This window comes from Ciona intestinalis, chromosome 2 (assembly GCF_000224145.3).
Source record: "Ciona intestinalis chromosome 2, KH, whole genome shotgun sequence".
Lineage (NCBI taxonomy): Eukaryota > Metazoa > Chordata > Ascidiacea > Phlebobranchia > Cionidae > Ciona > Ciona intestinalis.
This window is the reverse complement of record NC_020167.2, coordinates 4,642,129-4,658,133: the sequence shown is the minus strand read 5'-3', so window position 1 is coordinate 4,658,133 and position 16,005 is coordinate 4,642,129. Positions and strand designations below refer to the sequence as shown.

The 16,005-nt window shown below is 33.3% G+C and overlaps 3 protein-coding genes across 5 annotated transcripts in view; all 3 read left to right on the top strand.

Annotated features, from left to right (window-relative positions):
* The first annotated feature begins 495 nt into the window (after positions 1-495).
* LOC100183046 (26S proteasome non-ATPase regulatory subunit 4-like) lies at positions 496-3,630 on the top strand. The gene is made up of 7 exons (XM_002126813.5): positions 496-640; positions 872-1,012; positions 1,345-1,543; positions 2,201-2,331; positions 2,408-2,790; positions 2,936-2,991; positions 3,148-3,630. Exons 1-7 carry the CDS (start codon positions 615-617, stop codon positions 3,331-3,333), a joined length of 1,122 nt encoding a protein of 373 aa, XP_002126849.1. The 5' UTR covers positions 496-614; the 3' UTR covers positions 3,334-3,630.
* Positions 3,619-5,418, top strand: LOC100180694. Its single transcript, XM_002126980.5, has 6 exons — positions 3,619-3,751; positions 3,920-4,093; positions 4,242-4,353; positions 4,442-4,488; positions 4,591-4,726; positions 4,847-5,418. The coding sequence occupies exons 1-6, from the start codon at positions 3,719-3,721 to the stop codon at positions 4,867-4,869; spliced, it is 525 nt and encodes a 174-aa protein (XP_002127016.1). The 5' UTR covers positions 3,619-3,718; the 3' UTR covers positions 4,870-5,418.
* Positions 5,419-5,781: 363 nt separating this feature from the next.
* Positions 5,782-16,005, top strand: part of LOC100179897 (cilia- and flagella-associated protein 47) — a 35,385-nt gene continuing 25,161 nt past the window's right edge. For all 3 annotated transcript variants that reach the window (XM_026840721.1, XM_026840720.1, XM_026840719.1), the window contains exons 1-21: positions 5,782-5,964; positions 6,533-6,687; positions 7,303-7,557; positions 7,888-8,116; positions 8,294-8,448; positions 8,800-8,936; positions 9,218-9,306; positions 9,408-9,548; positions 9,941-10,143; positions 10,349-10,534; positions 10,823-11,017; positions 11,363-11,460; positions 11,911-12,077; positions 12,322-12,441; positions 12,704-12,831; positions 13,274-13,405; positions 13,923-14,061; positions 14,390-14,506; positions 14,797-14,982; positions 15,293-15,421; positions 15,704-15,851. In XM_026840721.1, the coding sequence (XP_026696522.1) occupies positions 5,815-5,964; positions 6,533-6,687; positions 7,303-7,557; positions 7,888-8,116; positions 8,294-8,448; positions 8,800-8,936; positions 9,218-9,306; positions 9,408-9,548; positions 9,941-10,143; positions 10,349-10,534; positions 10,823-11,017; positions 11,363-11,460; positions 11,911-12,077; positions 12,322-12,441; positions 12,704-12,831; positions 13,274-13,405; positions 13,923-14,061; positions 14,390-14,506; positions 14,797-14,982; positions 15,293-15,421; positions 15,704-15,851 (3,259 nt within the window). In that variant the 5' untranslated portion in view covers positions 5,782-5,814. The remainder of the gene's footprint in view (positions 5,965-6,532; positions 6,688-7,302; positions 7,558-7,887; positions 8,117-8,293; positions 8,449-8,799; positions 8,937-9,217; positions 9,307-9,407; positions 9,549-9,940; positions 10,144-10,348; positions 10,535-10,822; positions 11,018-11,362; positions 11,461-11,910; positions 12,078-12,321; positions 12,442-12,703; positions 12,832-13,273; positions 13,406-13,922; positions 14,062-14,389; positions 14,507-14,796; positions 14,983-15,292; positions 15,422-15,703; positions 15,852-16,005) is intronic.

The following is a 16,005-nucleotide window of genomic DNA, read 5'->3' as shown; positions in this document are numbered from 1 at the left end:
GTTCATTTTCGTAAATAGCAGCATAGTTTAGTAGCACCTTTTCTTTATTAAACTATGTTAACACACGTACAAGAGATTTGGTGTTGTAGCAGTGGCATCATCGGCCTCAAGTCGCGAAACTGCTGAATATGTGTGTGCTATGTCTGCGCTACGGTAAAGTGGTGGGGGCGCCTGCTGCCTGTAACCCAGAGGTATCGGGTTCCGAGTCAATCTCATTATGCAAGATTCTCATTTGGATGCATTATTGCGGGTTGCTGGGATCAGAATACGTAGAACAGGGTTATGGCTCTGGAACAGGGTCGGTGTATAAACATGTCTATATACAGATTCTGACGTAAAACGAGCTGAAAACAAAGTTTTGTGGTTTACTTGCAAATACAGTCGTCTTTTGATTTCTAAAAATAAAAATAAAATTGTTACTTAATGATTAGCGACGGGGCCGGGGGCAACATTGTTGGTATTTCTTTAACTTGTGTATACTTTGGTTGCGGCGTATAACTAAACTACGAAAGTACTTTGTCGTTATCGTGACAAAACAAATTTTCAGTAACATTTGAAACAATTGCGGTATCTGAAGTTTAACTAGGAAATTTAGTTTGAAACGAATCAAAGCTATGGTTTTAGAAAGCACCGTACTGTGGTAAGTGTTTCTGTTTACTGTGTTAAGATTCGTATAATACAATCTTCTACAATATGAAATAGCCAACCTACATAAAAAAAATCATTATTTTATTTACTGTATCTCCTATGTCTATATTTATACGCCATTGTATACCATTTAATATTAAGTCAATTTTAATAAAAGAAGTCAAATTTTAATAAGCGTAAATATAAAGACAGTTTTATTTTTACTACTACAACTTTTTAACAGTATTGACAACAGTGAGTTTATGAGAAATGGCGATTATCTGCCAACCAGGATTCAAGCTCAGCAGGATGCTGCAAACATGATATGTAGAACAAAACTGCGTTCAAATCCAGAAAATAATGTGGCACTGCTTTCAATGGCCGAGTATGATGCTTTGTATTTTATAAATTTTATTCTTAATAAGTTTATTTTTAATTTTATATCCGTTTCTGATGATATTTTGCACGTACTTTAAGAATTCATACTTTTTTTAGAGATGGTTTACTGTTTAATTAATTGGCATGCATTGGTATAAATTATAGCATGGTGATGCATAACAAAGAAGAGTAAACAAAATTATGAGTGCACCTGCTACACACTGTGCAGAAACTACCTCTAATTTAATATACGAATATTTACACCTTTATTTAGTATTTTCTGAAGAAATATTATAACCGATTGGCAAGTAGATTTTACATCAGTTTGTGTTTCTTTAGTACCCAGGTGCATGTCACTCTTACGACCGACTCCGGAAAACTTCTTTCCAAACTTAATCTCATCCAACCCAAGGGTGAAATGAAGTTGTTAAACGGTCTACGAGTTGCTCACCTGGCTTTAAAACATCGGCAAAGCAAGAACCACAAGACTAGAATTGTTGCTTTTATAGGCAGCCCTATACAAGAAGATGAAAAAGAGGTTTTCGAATTAAAAATTACTGCCATGTCAATTGTCAAGTGCTTCAACTTATTCGCTTAATATATTATGGCCAAGTTTCAACTTGAAATTATTACCAACCTTAATGTAGGATGGCAAAGGATTTGGGTTTCGATAGTTGAAATATGTGCTTAGATTACATATGGTTGTTGTTTAAGCTATTTACCTTTGTCTTTAACCTTTGGGTTTATTATTATAGACACTACAAGTTATCGAGATCCACTATTCCATTTGGCAACTACTCAGAACTTGAGTTTAGGATTATTAATGTTTGTCTGGCGACGTGGCATAGTGGTTAGCGTGCCTGCCTGTAACCCATAGGTTATGGGTTCAAGGCTCGACGTTGCTACCATTGTGAGCGTATGTGTCCTTGGGCAAGACACTTAACGGCAATTGCTTCAACCCAGTAGTCACTAATGGGTTGTCCAAATTATCGGCCTTGCATAAAAAAAAATACAAAAATCCCCTAAAAAATAATTACCCACAAAGTAACATACATGGTAACTCGTAAGCTGGTACGAGGTGTTAAACTCGTGTGATAACGACTGTCGTTTTCCGGTCACGCGAGGATAAAGTAAGTTACATACATACATACCAGATACCACCATACCACCATACCACTACAATATTGTTTTACAGATTATTAAAGTTGCGAAAAAGCTAAAGAAAGAAAAGGTTTCGGTTGATGTCATTAATTTTGGAGAGCAAGATTGCAACACAGACAAACTTATTTCTTTCATTAATACTTTAAATGGAAAAGATGGTGCTGGGTAATTATCAAATTCTTTAATTGGTAGTTACACTTCTTACAAAACAGTAATACAAATTCGTATTCTTAATCAACAGCTCACATCTGGTAACCATTCCACCTGGATCTATGTTATCTGGTGCAATAGGAAGTTCTCCTATTGTTGTAGAAGAAGGCTCAATGTCATCCGGAGCACAAGAGTTTGATATGGGTTTTGATCCTAATGCTGATCCGGAGCTTGCTCTCGCTCTCCGTGTTTCTCTTGAAGAGCAACGTCACCGGCAAGAAGAAGAGGCGAGAAGATCTAAAAATGAGACGCAGTCTGCTCCAGCAACGGCTGGAGGCGGTGAGGAGACCATGCTTGATGATCCTCCAGCAACAGCTCCTGCTGCTCCTACAGGAGAAGTGGACATTGCAATGATGACAGAGGATGAGCAGATTGCTTATGCACTCACGATGTCCATGCAAGCAACACCAGAAGGTCAGTTTAGTTTTATTACTTTAATACTTTTTTTGGTTGTAATGTGATTCAGTGTATTTTTGCATGTGTAGGACTGCCAAGGTAAATAAAGTACTTTATTAAACTAGGGCAAAGAATTGGGTTTAAAAAATTGTTACAATTTTAGATAGTGTTCCTCAGACACCAATGGAAACAGAATCTGCGGCAGGATACCAAGGACAGGTTAGTTTGTATCAATTTTATTATGAAATTTCATTAATGAAGAATAAAAAAATATATATTTACTATAAAATTTTAACAATTAAAATATTATCCAAAAAATCAACTGGTACAAAATTTTATCAAATAAAAGTAATTTTAAATTCCCTGCCTTTATAGATTGAGGGTGATAGTGAAGATGATGATGATGACGTAATAGCTGATCCTGATTACCTGCAGTCTGTCTTAGAGAGTTTGCCCGGTGTAAACCCAAACAGTGAAGCAGTACAGCAAGCTATGACAGAGTTCACACAAAGAAAAGATGGAGAGAAAAAGGATGATTCATCAAAAAAAGATGGCAAATAACTGATACGTCCCACTGATTTACAAACTGATGAATACTTGGAAACTGTTCATTTCATAAGCTTAGATAATGCTATGAAAAGGAATTTTATTGTCTATAAATTTAAAGCTGCTTTCATGTAATGAATCTCATTGTTTCGACACAAACATATTTACGTAGTATTTAAAATTCATTGTACTGCATGGTGTTTAAATGTTTGCGGCACTAGCTATAGAAACACGATGTAAACAATAAATCTTTGTTCCAATGATGTGTCTGCTTTAAGTGCACAACTAACCTATCAATTTGTTCACTTTACAGTTTAGCTTAGTTGTGAATTAAAATAGGCTTTCTCTGAGTTGCTCAGTACCATTGTGTTATTGATGAAAACAGCTAATAGCCAAGAACATGGCAAAAACAGCACATGAGGAAATGGAACAGGTACTGCAGTGCAGTTATGAAGCGATTTGATTTGTCTTGGGAAAAAGACTTTTTTTTTAATAAAGTTATCAACAAAAATGCAATATAAAAGCTCACGTTATTTTGACCACTTTCATGTATTATTTTGCTCAAAATATTACAAACCTGCATAATACATTGTTTTAACAGATGGATACGGATGACCAGGATGAAAAAGAGTTTTTACAGAGTGTACTTATTAGTTTGCCTGGAGTAAACCCAAGAAGTGAGGTTATTCAACGTGCACTGCAAGAAATAGCTGACCCTCTCCTTGGTGAAAACTCACTTCAAAATGAAAAGAATAATGTGTCAAGTGAAGAAGAAGTAAATTTACACAAATTTTTTAAAGGATTACATTGTTTAGACCTAGTAACTCTTCCACAGTTTGCATGTTCAAAAAGATTAAATTTGAAGTAGTCTTAAACCTGCTGTGTTATAACTTAATTTTAAAAGGTTGTCTTTATTATTTTAGATGGAAGATGATGCTGTAATTGATCCTGATTATATCCAGAGTGTGCTGGAGACACTTCCTGGCGTGAACCCACGTAATGAAATGGTTCAGGAAGCAATAAAGGTGTTTGCAGGTAAAGTTATAAAAAAAAAAATTACTTCTTAGAATCTGTCTTTTAGTAAGTTTAACATTAAACTTGATTGTGTTTTGTTCCTCAACAGAAGATCAAATTCGTGAAAGTTCAATGCAATCAAGTTCTTTAAATAAGGTTTGTAAATATACCTACCACCCTTGAAAGTTCAGAGCTGCGTATATGTGGTAAAATGGGATTCCAGTATTGTAAAAGTATATTTTATGGTTCCTTTTACAGGCCAATGATAATGTAAATGATCCAGAATACCTTCAAAGCGTCCTTGAGACTTTGCCAGGTGTGAATCCACATAGTGATGTGGTTCAAGCTGTTGTTCGTGAAGTGTCATCCGTAGGTAACAATGAGAAGCACAAAGGTAGAAAAACCATAATATTTCGAATAGAAAAAATTACAAAACCTGGTTGGAGTTACCTGTTTGTAATTGGAAATTAATAAACAATTGAATTTACATTTTAAAGATCTTCTTTTATAACAGATCAAGAAGAAGATGGAAATTAAGGTATTGTGCTTCATAAGAGTTTTCACTTGCCATTTATTTCTATTTTGTGCTTGTTTTAATATATTGTAGGTACAAAGTGTAATGTGAAATTTATTTTACTGTGACAAGTTAAAAGTTCAAAATGTCTTCTTTTTATTATGCACTTATTTTATACACAGTATCTTTTAACCAATAGGACTTAACATATTTTTACAATCATGAGTTTTAAAATATTTATTTCGTATTAGATTTGTTGACATTAAAAAAGATCCCTGTACTTATAATTGTACCGTTGAAACATCAGATTAATTCACTCTTTTCGTGTATATTGTGAATTTTTGATGATTATTGTACATTTTTTTATGTTTTGTGGAATAATGCAGCTTATTTATTTTTGTAAATAAAACCCAACTTGCCTACATTTTGCTTTGGTTTTGCATTTATCACTTTCCATTTGATAAGAAGCATAATTGAAAATACCTTTGAGTAAAACTACAAATATAAAGATTAACAAATCACGATTTCGGTTGATAAATAAACAGTTTGGAGCAGAGTCCGTATATAAACATACAGATGGAGTCCGTATATAAACATACAGATGTTACACATATACGGACTCTGGTTCAAAGTAGTTATTGTAGTATCCCCTCAAAATAATATTAAATTTGTTTAGTGCCACCTAGATGATGTCACGGAAACCATGGTAACAGTACAGCGCAGTAGATGCTGGAAATTAAAATTTTACGGACTTTAACACCAAAAGTCTACTTTTTTTATTTTTACCAAATACCTCAGTTTAATTAAATTAAGGGCAGCGTTTTTACTACCACTGTGTATCGGAATGGTATGTATATGCTATCGATTATACGTAGAACAGAAAAGTTTCAGTTATATCTTCAGACATAGACATACCTTAAACATAAACGTTTCACTGCCAATGTTTTTTCGCAGAAAACTATGTAAATATGGAAGGTGATGTAGTTGGCATCAGAATATCTCCACCTGTTGTGGAGTTTGTTGACGCAACGATCAATGAAGTTCTCACCTTAAACCTAGTCGTTCAAAACGTCAGTAAATTCAGCAAGAGAATAAGATTTCATGCACCAGTAACAAATGTAAGTTGGAATTTAGTATTTTTTCAGCTGGCTTCAATGTGGAATGAATGCTAACAAAGCTGAAATACTTTTATTTACTTGTGACCGTTCTTGTAACAATTTTATTTCATTTACCTAATACAACTGTTGTCATTGTCATGTTTTTTACCCTAATAACTACCTGGTACAGCATTAGACTGAAGCGTATGCTAGATAGTTGTGCAAAATATGGATAACTTTTGCAAAGAATGGATAAGCCAGGATATTGATAAATTAATTAAAACTCTATTATAACTTTTAATGTTGCCAACATTTGTGCATTTTAACCCTAAGTCAAGTTGTAGAATTGGGTTCATATACTGCCCCATTCTATTCCGTATGTGAAGTCCTGCACTGTTGCATGCAATTGGTTCTAGGATTTAGGCCAGGATTGGTTCATAACCCATAAGCGGTCCTATGGTTCAAGCCAGGATTGGTTCAATACCCAAAAGCTTAAGGGATTTAAGCCAGGATTGGCCTATTACCATAAAATTGCCCTATATCTAACCTTTAAAACAAAATCTATGATTTTAAACTGTGTGTTCCACAGAAATTTAAGCTTCATGTAACCAACCCAGAGAAGCCAGTTGCTCCTGGCTTGGAAATTCAAGCATCAGTTGAATATTTTAATGATTTGGCTGAAGATGCTCGGGACAGAATCATTCTTTCAGTTGATGATGACATAATTGAAATACCACTTTATGCGTAAGTGCATTGTAGTTGGCTTCACACTATTTATTTGTAATTTGGGTTTTGGGTAATTAAAACTTTGTACACACAGCAGCATTTCTTGGGTTATAATATTGCTTTTACAACAACATAAAACATTTTTACATCTAATTGAGCTGTTCTGGCAATTTATATTTTGAGAACTGGCTTTTTGAAGTTCTTTTCCAGTCCTGTTTTTTTATAGTAACTCTATGTTGATTCTCATAAAAGAAGCTGCAACAAGAGCTTAGTTAAAGTCATAACATGCCTGGCTGTAACAGCTTATATAAAGTTGATTTTTTTGTAAATAAATCTGGTATCGTGGCACAGTGGGTTACCAAACCTGCGTCTAACCCGTAGATTATGAGTTCAGACCTGTCCCCGCTACTGTCGAGGACGTATGTGCCCTTGAAAAGCTATATAATATATACATATATGTATACATATAAAAATAGCTATATAATGTATACATATAAAAGTTATATACGTGGTAACTAGTACCCAAGGATTACAACTTCGTTTTCTGGCCAGGGGAAGATAAAGCAAGTTACATTCATTCATTTAAATTCATATGTATTATAACTTCTTAATTTACTATTTCTTTTGAAACAGTTACACCCCCACCCCTCTACTTGATGTGGAAGGACCAGTTGATTTTGGAATGGTGGTCGCCAACAGTCGCGTGTTGAGCCAGGAAGTTGCATTGATCAACCACGGATCTTTAGTCGGAGAATTCAAAGTGGTTTATACTGGATCCAAACCCATTGTTATCACTCCCTCCAGTGGTAAAGTAAATCCGAAAACAATCCAGTTGATCAAAGTGGAACTTGTGACGGATAATCCAGGAGATGTTAATGAAACAGCAAGGTATTGAGAGCTTAACACACTTCTAGTTTTTTTCAATTTGAAGATGTTAAAATCTTGGTCAAAATTTATTACATGATAATGTTGGGCTAAGCTTCAATTCATGAAATCTTTGACACAAACTACAGAATTCTACACAATAAAGTAAATATACATTATAATGTAAAAATTCAGTTCCTGCTGTATTATCACTAGCAATTTAATGTCTAAGCTGTGATATTTTACCCCAGGATTATGATCTTAAATGAAGGCTAAATACCTATATATATGTTGATAAGAATAAAATGTAGAATATAAAATTGTGAAATTTTCGATATTGTTTTTATATTGCAGTGTGCAATTGGAAGGAATGCAAGACACAAAGCTGCAAATTAAGGCCTGTATTGTGGAGCAATCATTGCAGCTTTTGTCTCAGGATAAGCAGTCTGCTTTGTCTTGTGTTTCATTTGGACCAGCATACTATGGCACAGATCGTATTGAACCAGCATATCTTTTCAATAACGGACCAGAACCATTAAAATGGGTGTCTGTGCTGGAGGAAGGGGCAGATGGGGAAGAAGCTGTAAGCAATGATTCAGTTTTTAAAAAGGCTCATTATTATAATAAGTAGCATCAATTTTCCAATCACAAACTGAACTCATTTATTTTACCACAATAGTTATTCGAATAGCACGAAATTTAGATTTTTAATCAATTACTGCATTTAATCCATATATTGCAATTGTAACATGTTTTTCAGGGAACAGATTTAACAAAATCAACAGCAGCCATGTTGGCAACATCACCCATGGAAAGAATCCGTGGTCGAGCCTACGATATTCTAACCTCACTTATTACTGTATTGCCAAACCAAGGAACTATTGGTCCTTACCAGAAAATTCCGGTCAATTTTAGGTTTGTGTTGAGTTTTGCGAAGATTTTATTGTGTGGCAAAAAATTTTTAAAGTTGTATTAAAATATATATAGTAGGGTGGGGGAAGATGGGACACCTTTGACACATTATAACCAAATATCCTAATCGTGTTTTAAACAATTAACAAAGGTCTATGAAAGCCGTGAGGATAAAGTTTTTTAAAAAATCGTTGAATGTTTGTTGACTGCAAAATTGGAGAAGAAAATAGATTGAAAAGGTGTCCTAACTTCCCCCACCCAACTATATTATAAATGTAAAATTATATTGTGCACAAATTAAATTAAAGAGTGCGACACTCCTGAATCCAATTAAACCATTTTATTGTTTTATAGATTTAGTCCACGTTTCAACAGCTCAAGTGTTGGATGGGAGGCGACAGAAAAACCTCCTCCTCGTCAGGATTTTGCTCTTTTCATGAAGTTTGAAATGGTCGGAAGCAATGACAGTTTTCTATCTGAATTAGAAAATAGTAAGTTTTATTGTTTTATATACCTTTATTTGATTTCTTGGCCACTGCAGAATATGTATTTTACACTAAATTATTAAAACAATACTTGTGGTCCTACATTAATGTTTTACATATAATGATTACTATGCGCATTCTTGCTATGGGGTAATGGCCAAATTTGGTCTTATCCCAGGTCCTAAATAAGAACCTCATCTACAAAAAAATAGAACATTCATTATTGTACAAAAACATTAAACAAAATTATATAAAAAACAGTTATATAAGTTTTTTTTTATTTTCAGCTAACAAAAAAATTGAAGTTGCAATTCGTGCAACAGCGGTGCCAGTGCTGGTAAACATTCAACCAAGCAATACCTTTGATTTTGGAGAGGTAAACGAATATTAGATTTCTCCTAAAAAAATGCCATAAGTGCTTAATTAGGCCTATAATATTAATTTTTCATTCATTATTTTATTCATTTATTAATTCAGATACTATGCGGTGACCATGCAAGTGCATTGTGTACTCTTACAAATGAGTCAGCACTTCTGCCACTAAACATACAATGTAAAAAGGTGGCTCATTTCAACGCAACTCCTGTGCAAACCAAGATAGCACCAGGCAAAACACAGGTAAAGTGAAACAGAAAAGTTTCTTGTTTAGTTTTGGTTTAAGTGTTTAGTCAGAGAGAATAGTTTAACAATCATTTCAAATCTTGTTACTTTACTGCTTTCTACTCAATTCATTTTCTAAATTTTTCATTTCTCCTTTTTTTTAAATTATTTTTCGTATTAGGAGATACATTAAAGAACAATTTTTATGTGCTAGGTTATACTTAATGTGTAATATTGGAACTTAATTATAATATTTCTTTCTTTTTTCGTTTGTTTTTTAACAATTCCTATAACTTGTCAACCACAGAATATAGATTTACCATTTCCCTTTTTTTTCTAACTTTTAAAATTTTACTTTAATAATTCAAACATTTAGCAAACATAGTTGAGATCTTTGCACGTTTAAACAGGACATCATGTTGTCATTCCAACCAAACCAAGCAGGGACTTTTCAACCTCTTCAATTACTTGATGTCCTTGGGAAGGTTTGTATTGCAACGAAGGAAGAAGGCGGCTCAGAGGAAGTTACGCGATTAAGATTAACTTCATTCCAAACCATTCCCATTCAACTTGTTGGAACATCCATAGCCATTCCTAAGCACAGAGAACCCAAGTTAGTTTTTAAATAAGAAATTTTAGCTCTTCACTGTTAAAAATGGGTTTGTAAATTTGGTTGTGCTAAAATGCAGATTAGCACAGATTAATTTTCAGACCGGACAATTGTAAATCTTTTTTATGTGGCTTGCTTAATATCATGTAACCTATTTTTTTTTCATAATCACATGTGTCAGTACCCATCAAGTATTACTTTATTACAGAGTGAACCCAGGTATAACACCACTGGTCACAAATGAAACTGGACAGTTTGTTGATGTTACATTTGATGACATTAACAAAGTGAAAGGGCAGCTTCGTACGACAATCGTTAATTCTGCCAATGCTAAGCTTCACTTGCAGGGAGGGGATAAAGTGAAAAAAGCTCTGGTTGCATTTCCCAATGATAGGTGAATGCGTTTTTGTTTCTGTTTATACAGCATAAGATGCAAATGGCATTAATATCAGTATCTTATTCCGGTTATAATTTCACTTAGCAGTTAGCACTCACGGCTGCAAAGCCCGCAATTATTGGCTTGTTATATCACATTCACCAAATAGGAATTTCGATTTATCTTTTTACTGATTAAAGAAACAGTTAAAAAATTTTATTTTAATCTGTTATAATTTTATTAAAGAGGTTTATTAAATCTGTTAAACTTAAAAAAATGTGAAAAATAATATTTTTTTACTGGCAGAGCTCAAAGTATCCGACCATCGAAGCGTGACGAGGAATATCAAACTCCGTTCACGCGAAGCAAGCGACACACGTATGTCGATCCTGATTACGCATACACCATTGAGGAGGAAAATGCTCGGAAGCAACATAAGGACAAGTACACCCACTTCCTACGTGAATGCACAGATAAAAGAGTCAGAAAGGAACAGACAAGGTAGGAACTTGTTTTTTTTTTCTGATGGAATATTTAATGTGAAATTAATATTCAGCAGAAGGAATTTTGTGTTGCTCAAAAATGATAATATGATTCATTAAACCTATTACACTTGCCTAGGCATGCTTGATTTTTTTTGGCAGAACTTTGGAATATGAAAAAAGGTGCCAGAATAGCTGATTTAGATGTATATTCTACTTGACAGCAATGGTTTATACAAAAATGTATTCTCTTTTCCTGCTGGCCAAGCATTTTTGAGATACAAACTAAAATCTTACGAATTTTTTCTAAAATCTCTGTGTAAAGTGCGCATTTTTTACCTGAACAAATAGCTGCTTTCCACAGAGAGTACAAAGAAATCAACAATGACAAGGACCTTGCTTTGAAACCTGCAGATGGTTTAAAGCCACCAAAGCTAAATGCACTTGAGTTTGAGACTCCAGGTAATTTAGCACTAATGAGGTATTTTAGTAGTCAGCTGTTAAACAACTCTAATGTTTCTTGTCATCAACTATAATTTTTAAGATGTCAAAACATTCCTATTACGTTATTTATGTAAAACTTGTGTTGTATCACTCAAATTTCATGCTGTATTCCAACTCCAACACAAGAGGTTTGTAACTTTTACTGACTTTTCTTGTTCATCTACAATTCAATCATTTGCATGGTATGAATGAAACATGGATGTTCTCAGTTGTGGCGTTAAAGACCTTAGGCAACTCAAATTAGGCAACTCAACAGCAATTAACCAACACAGTGGTCACTAATAGGTTGTCTAAATTATCAGCTATACAAAACAAAAAGTTACAAAACAGAACACCCATGTTATAACACTAATATTTCCTGGTTACACGAGGATGAAGAAAATAACATTTCTTTATTCATTCATTCAGTCCCCTACCAAATCTCACCACTGAAAGAGAAACATCGCCTTTTAACCACACGTCAACTTGCGAATGAGGAGCGAAAAACAGCAACCCGTCCTGTTACTGAAGGTTTGAATGCCGTCCCAACAACATATGCTGAAAAACAGGATTGCAAAAGACACTTGTCACCACAGGTAAAAATAAAAGCATATTTATTTGCTAGGGTTAATTTTCGACTATTGATTTTGTTGAAAGCAGATAATTTGTTCTTTTTCTTTTGACATTGGGAATAATTTTTAAATTACCAAAAAATAGTGAATTTTGCCCTAATTTAAAATATAATTGACATTCTACAAATAGGTATTGCTTTTTGCGAAAAATACCTGTAATAGTCATTTTGATATTGATTTTAATGTAAAAATTAACTTTTATCGCTAGGATTTGCACAAAGTAGTGATTGGACCACCAACAATAGATTTTGGTGAAGTTTGTCTTCGTTCAACAAACAACAAACAACTCCACATTGTAAACAATCTCAACCACTTTATTCATGTACAAGTGAGTTTCACTAGTGACCAAACTTTCTAAATATTTTAATTAAATGTAAATATGTGTTTAATTGTAATTGTGTTTTAGCAACTGTTGTTTTGTCGCCATATCCTGTTTTTTCTTTAAAATTGTTTATTCTTGTAAGTTGGGACAGCAACATACGTTATAACATGTGTGTATTTGTATTGTTTCATATACGTGTTCGTTCCGCAATGCAATGATAAATGTGAGGATAAAACAAAATTGCTAAAATCTTCTTTGTCTTATACAGGTAACTATTGACTGCAAGGAACTACGACAGACGTCTCCACTTTCACAAGTGATACCAGCTCAGTCCAAAGCTCAGTTTACCCTCGTGTTTGAATCAAACAGTGTTGGAAAGTTTCAACGTTCAATCAGGTTAGTGGAAGTGTGAATTCAATACACATACTACTTTTATACTTAGGGTCATATTGTTTTTGGCTGTAAATTTATAATTGTTTTATAATTTTTAGGAAACATTAAAATATGATAAGGTTGTATTAAAAGCACATAAAAAACTTTTACATTTGTTGTTTTAATTTTTATACATCAGTAATGTGAATCATATGAATATGAATGACAAGACTTACAAACCTGAGTCATTAGAGCAACATTGTATAATATATGAGCAATTAAACTAAAACATTGTTTTAACTGTTAGTCTGTTTTAGCGACTACTGTTTTTTTTGCTATAAACTGTCCTTTCGTTCATTTCATTTTTTATTCTTTTTAATTCCCCAAAGAATAAAAAAATCCAGAGACCAAAAATTCGAAGAGAAAAAATTTGAGAAAAAATTAAAAAATGAATATTATGTTCCAGTTACTCTGTGAATCGTCAGCATGAAAGCCATGTGTTAGTGCTTGCTGATATCGTGCCTGTGGCATTGAAGTTATCTTCCGATTTTCTCGAGCTGTCATCAGAATCAGGTCTACCAGCAGATGCAGGATACAGGTGCTTAATATTAATAGACACAACATTGGTTTTTACTTTAGCTAGGTTTGCTTGTAATTTCAGTATAGTTTTCATCATATATATTTTACTGTTAGTTTTATATAAAGAATTTTTTTTTAAAATTAAGTTACATTTTCTAATCATAATTTTCTTATTATATATAGTAGGTTGGTTGAAGGCGGGACACCTTTAGCACATAATATTCAAATATCCTGATTGTGTTTTAAACAATCAACATCGGTCTATGGGAGTCGTGAGGATACTGTTTTATATTTCTTTGATTATTCTTTAGTTACTACCAAATGGGACGAGAAAATTGAATGAAAATGTGTCCTATCTTCCTCCACCCTACTATATTCAAACATTTAACATGATTTAGGTGACTTAAATATGACATCTTGTTAAAAGAAATGCTGTACCAGAATAAGCCATCTGTTTTAGATTCATATCATACTTAAGCAACCATAGCGTATAGCCTATACATTCTCTTTACCTTTCTCTTTAAATTACATTGCAGATCAACTGTGACTTTGTTTAACCAACGAAACTACCCTGCAGAGTTCACCTGGTCTCCTGTATTAAGTGACAGGGGAACAGCATTCTCAATACGCCCTGCTACGGGAACTGTGGAAGCTTTTAAAGATCTAAAATGCGAGGTAAAAATTTTTGCAAAATTCTTCTTTAAAACTGTAGCAATTTTATGAGGAAAAACTTTAGATATATGCTTTCTATGATCCCTTAACTGCTCCAATTACTTGTTGTATAAATAACATGAAAATTTTAAATTGATCATAGTTAGAAAAATTTATTAATGAATTTATTAGAGTCTCTGAGTCTCTACTTTAAAAACATTGATATACTATAATGTATCTTGTCTTTTTTATTTCAACTAGTTTTTATACTTCGCTATCGTAATTAAACGACAAAAAAAACTATTATAAAATTCACATTAACTTTTTTAGTAAAAAACGTTTTACTTGTCAGGTTGTTTTCCACCCAAGTTATTTTGCACCGTTAGAAGGTGAGTTTCACATGCAAGTTCACAATGGAAATTCAACTTCACTGAAATGCTTGGCCAAGCTTGGTCCAACCAATGTTCAGGTAAGGTCTATGAACAATTTCTTGTTTATAATAAAGTTCCATTAAAAAAAAGTGTAACTTATTTGATTTTTTTCCTTTTTTGTAATATATGGCTGACAATTAAGACATCGCCATACGGACCACTTGTTTAAAGCAATTGCGTTAAGTGTCTTGCCCAAAACAACATCCGCCGCAGCAGCAGAGACATCGAGCCTTGAACGCTTACCCGGCCAGTTTCCATGTTCAATTTTAACTAAACATCCCTACAAAGTATTTACAGCATACAATGTTAACAATTATGATTTTTTCAGTTTGTAGAAAGAAGAATATTGTTTGGAAGTATTCCTCTTAACATGAGATCCACTCGAACTGCATTGCTTCATAACACTGGCCACAACCATGCTATGTTTTATGTGATAAACTCAAACCCTTTCCCTGGAATGACTGTGACTCCTGTGCATGGAATAGTCCCAGTTGGTGGGACCGCCGAACTCAAGGTGATTTTGAACTACTGTGCAGTATACCAACTTTGTTTTTATGATGTCCTATTCATATTTATGTACGTTATTCATTTTTATGTAAGTTATTCATATTTTTTTAAGTTTTTCATATTTCGTAAGATATTCATATTTTTGTAAGTTATTTATATTTTGTAAGGTATTCATTTTATGTAAAATATTTATATTTTTGTATGTTTTTCATATTTTTTTAAAGTTATTCTGCGTTTACCTTTTATCTATAATTTGGCTGGAAATAAACCCAAGGGAAATTGTAAATAAACTTTTATTCAAATTAATTTTCACACAGGTTGTTCTTCTCCCCAACTCTGTAGTGAAGTTTGACACATGGATTCAAGTGAATATAAGAGGATGGAAAACAATTGACTTACGAATGGGAGGAACTGTAGAACCACCTGAAGTTGATATTGATGTGAAGGTAATGTTCATATATTTTTAATTTCTTAGCTGTTTATCCAATCATGTTATTTTTGTTGAATAAGCATGTACCTACATTTTCATTTTGTTGTAAAATTGTTGTACGACTCTGCCTGTTGCAATTTAAATAAAACCTTTTACACAAAAATCTTTTCACACAATTTTAAATAAAACCTTTTCACACAAAAACGTATTACTGGAGACTTATACACACATGTTTTTTATTTTCCCATTCTTATTTCATTATTAGCTACAAAATTTTATTAACAATGTTTTAATACAGTCATTCAAGTTTCATGGAGTATATTGTGATTCCACTGTCTCGATGCCTTTCAATCTCATCAACCACACAACCACTCGTGTTAAAGCTGAGTTTGACCTCACAAAGTTTGCAGACTTTACTCTTTCTTACCCAGAAGAAGAAGTGGATGGTTAGTACCTTAACTTATTTTCCTTCATAAAATGCTACTGTAAACATAAAATGCTACTTAACGTATTTTCCTACATAAAATGCTGCTACTACACTTTATGGGTCTTTATTTTTTAACTAAACTACCGTTCTTGCTTGGTATTGGGATAATGAAA

Bases quoted from the DNA above. Each gene is read 5' to 3' on its own strand.
- LOC100183046 (XM_002126813.5), top strand. From the start codon at position 615: ATGGTTTTAGAAAGCACCGTACTGTG. The intron at 641-871 runs GTAAGTGTTTCT...ACTTTTTAACAG, and splicing joins TTAGAAAGCACCGTACTGTG to TATTGACAACAGTGAGTTTA. The intron at 2,791-2,935 runs GTCAGTTTAGTT...TTACAATTTTAG, and splicing joins CATGCAAGCAACACCAGAAG to ATAGTGTTCCTCAGACACCA.
- LOC100180694 (XM_002126980.5), top strand. From the start codon at position 3,719: ATGGCAAAAACAGCACATGAGGAAATGGAACAG. The intron at 3,752-3,919 runs GTACTGCAGTGC...TTGTTTTAACAG, and splicing joins CACATGAGGAAATGGAACAG to ATGGATACGGATGACCAGGA. The intron at 4,354-4,441 runs GTAAAGTTATAA...GTTCCTCAACAG, and splicing joins AGCAATAAAGGTGTTTGCAG to AAGATCAAATTCGTGAAAGT.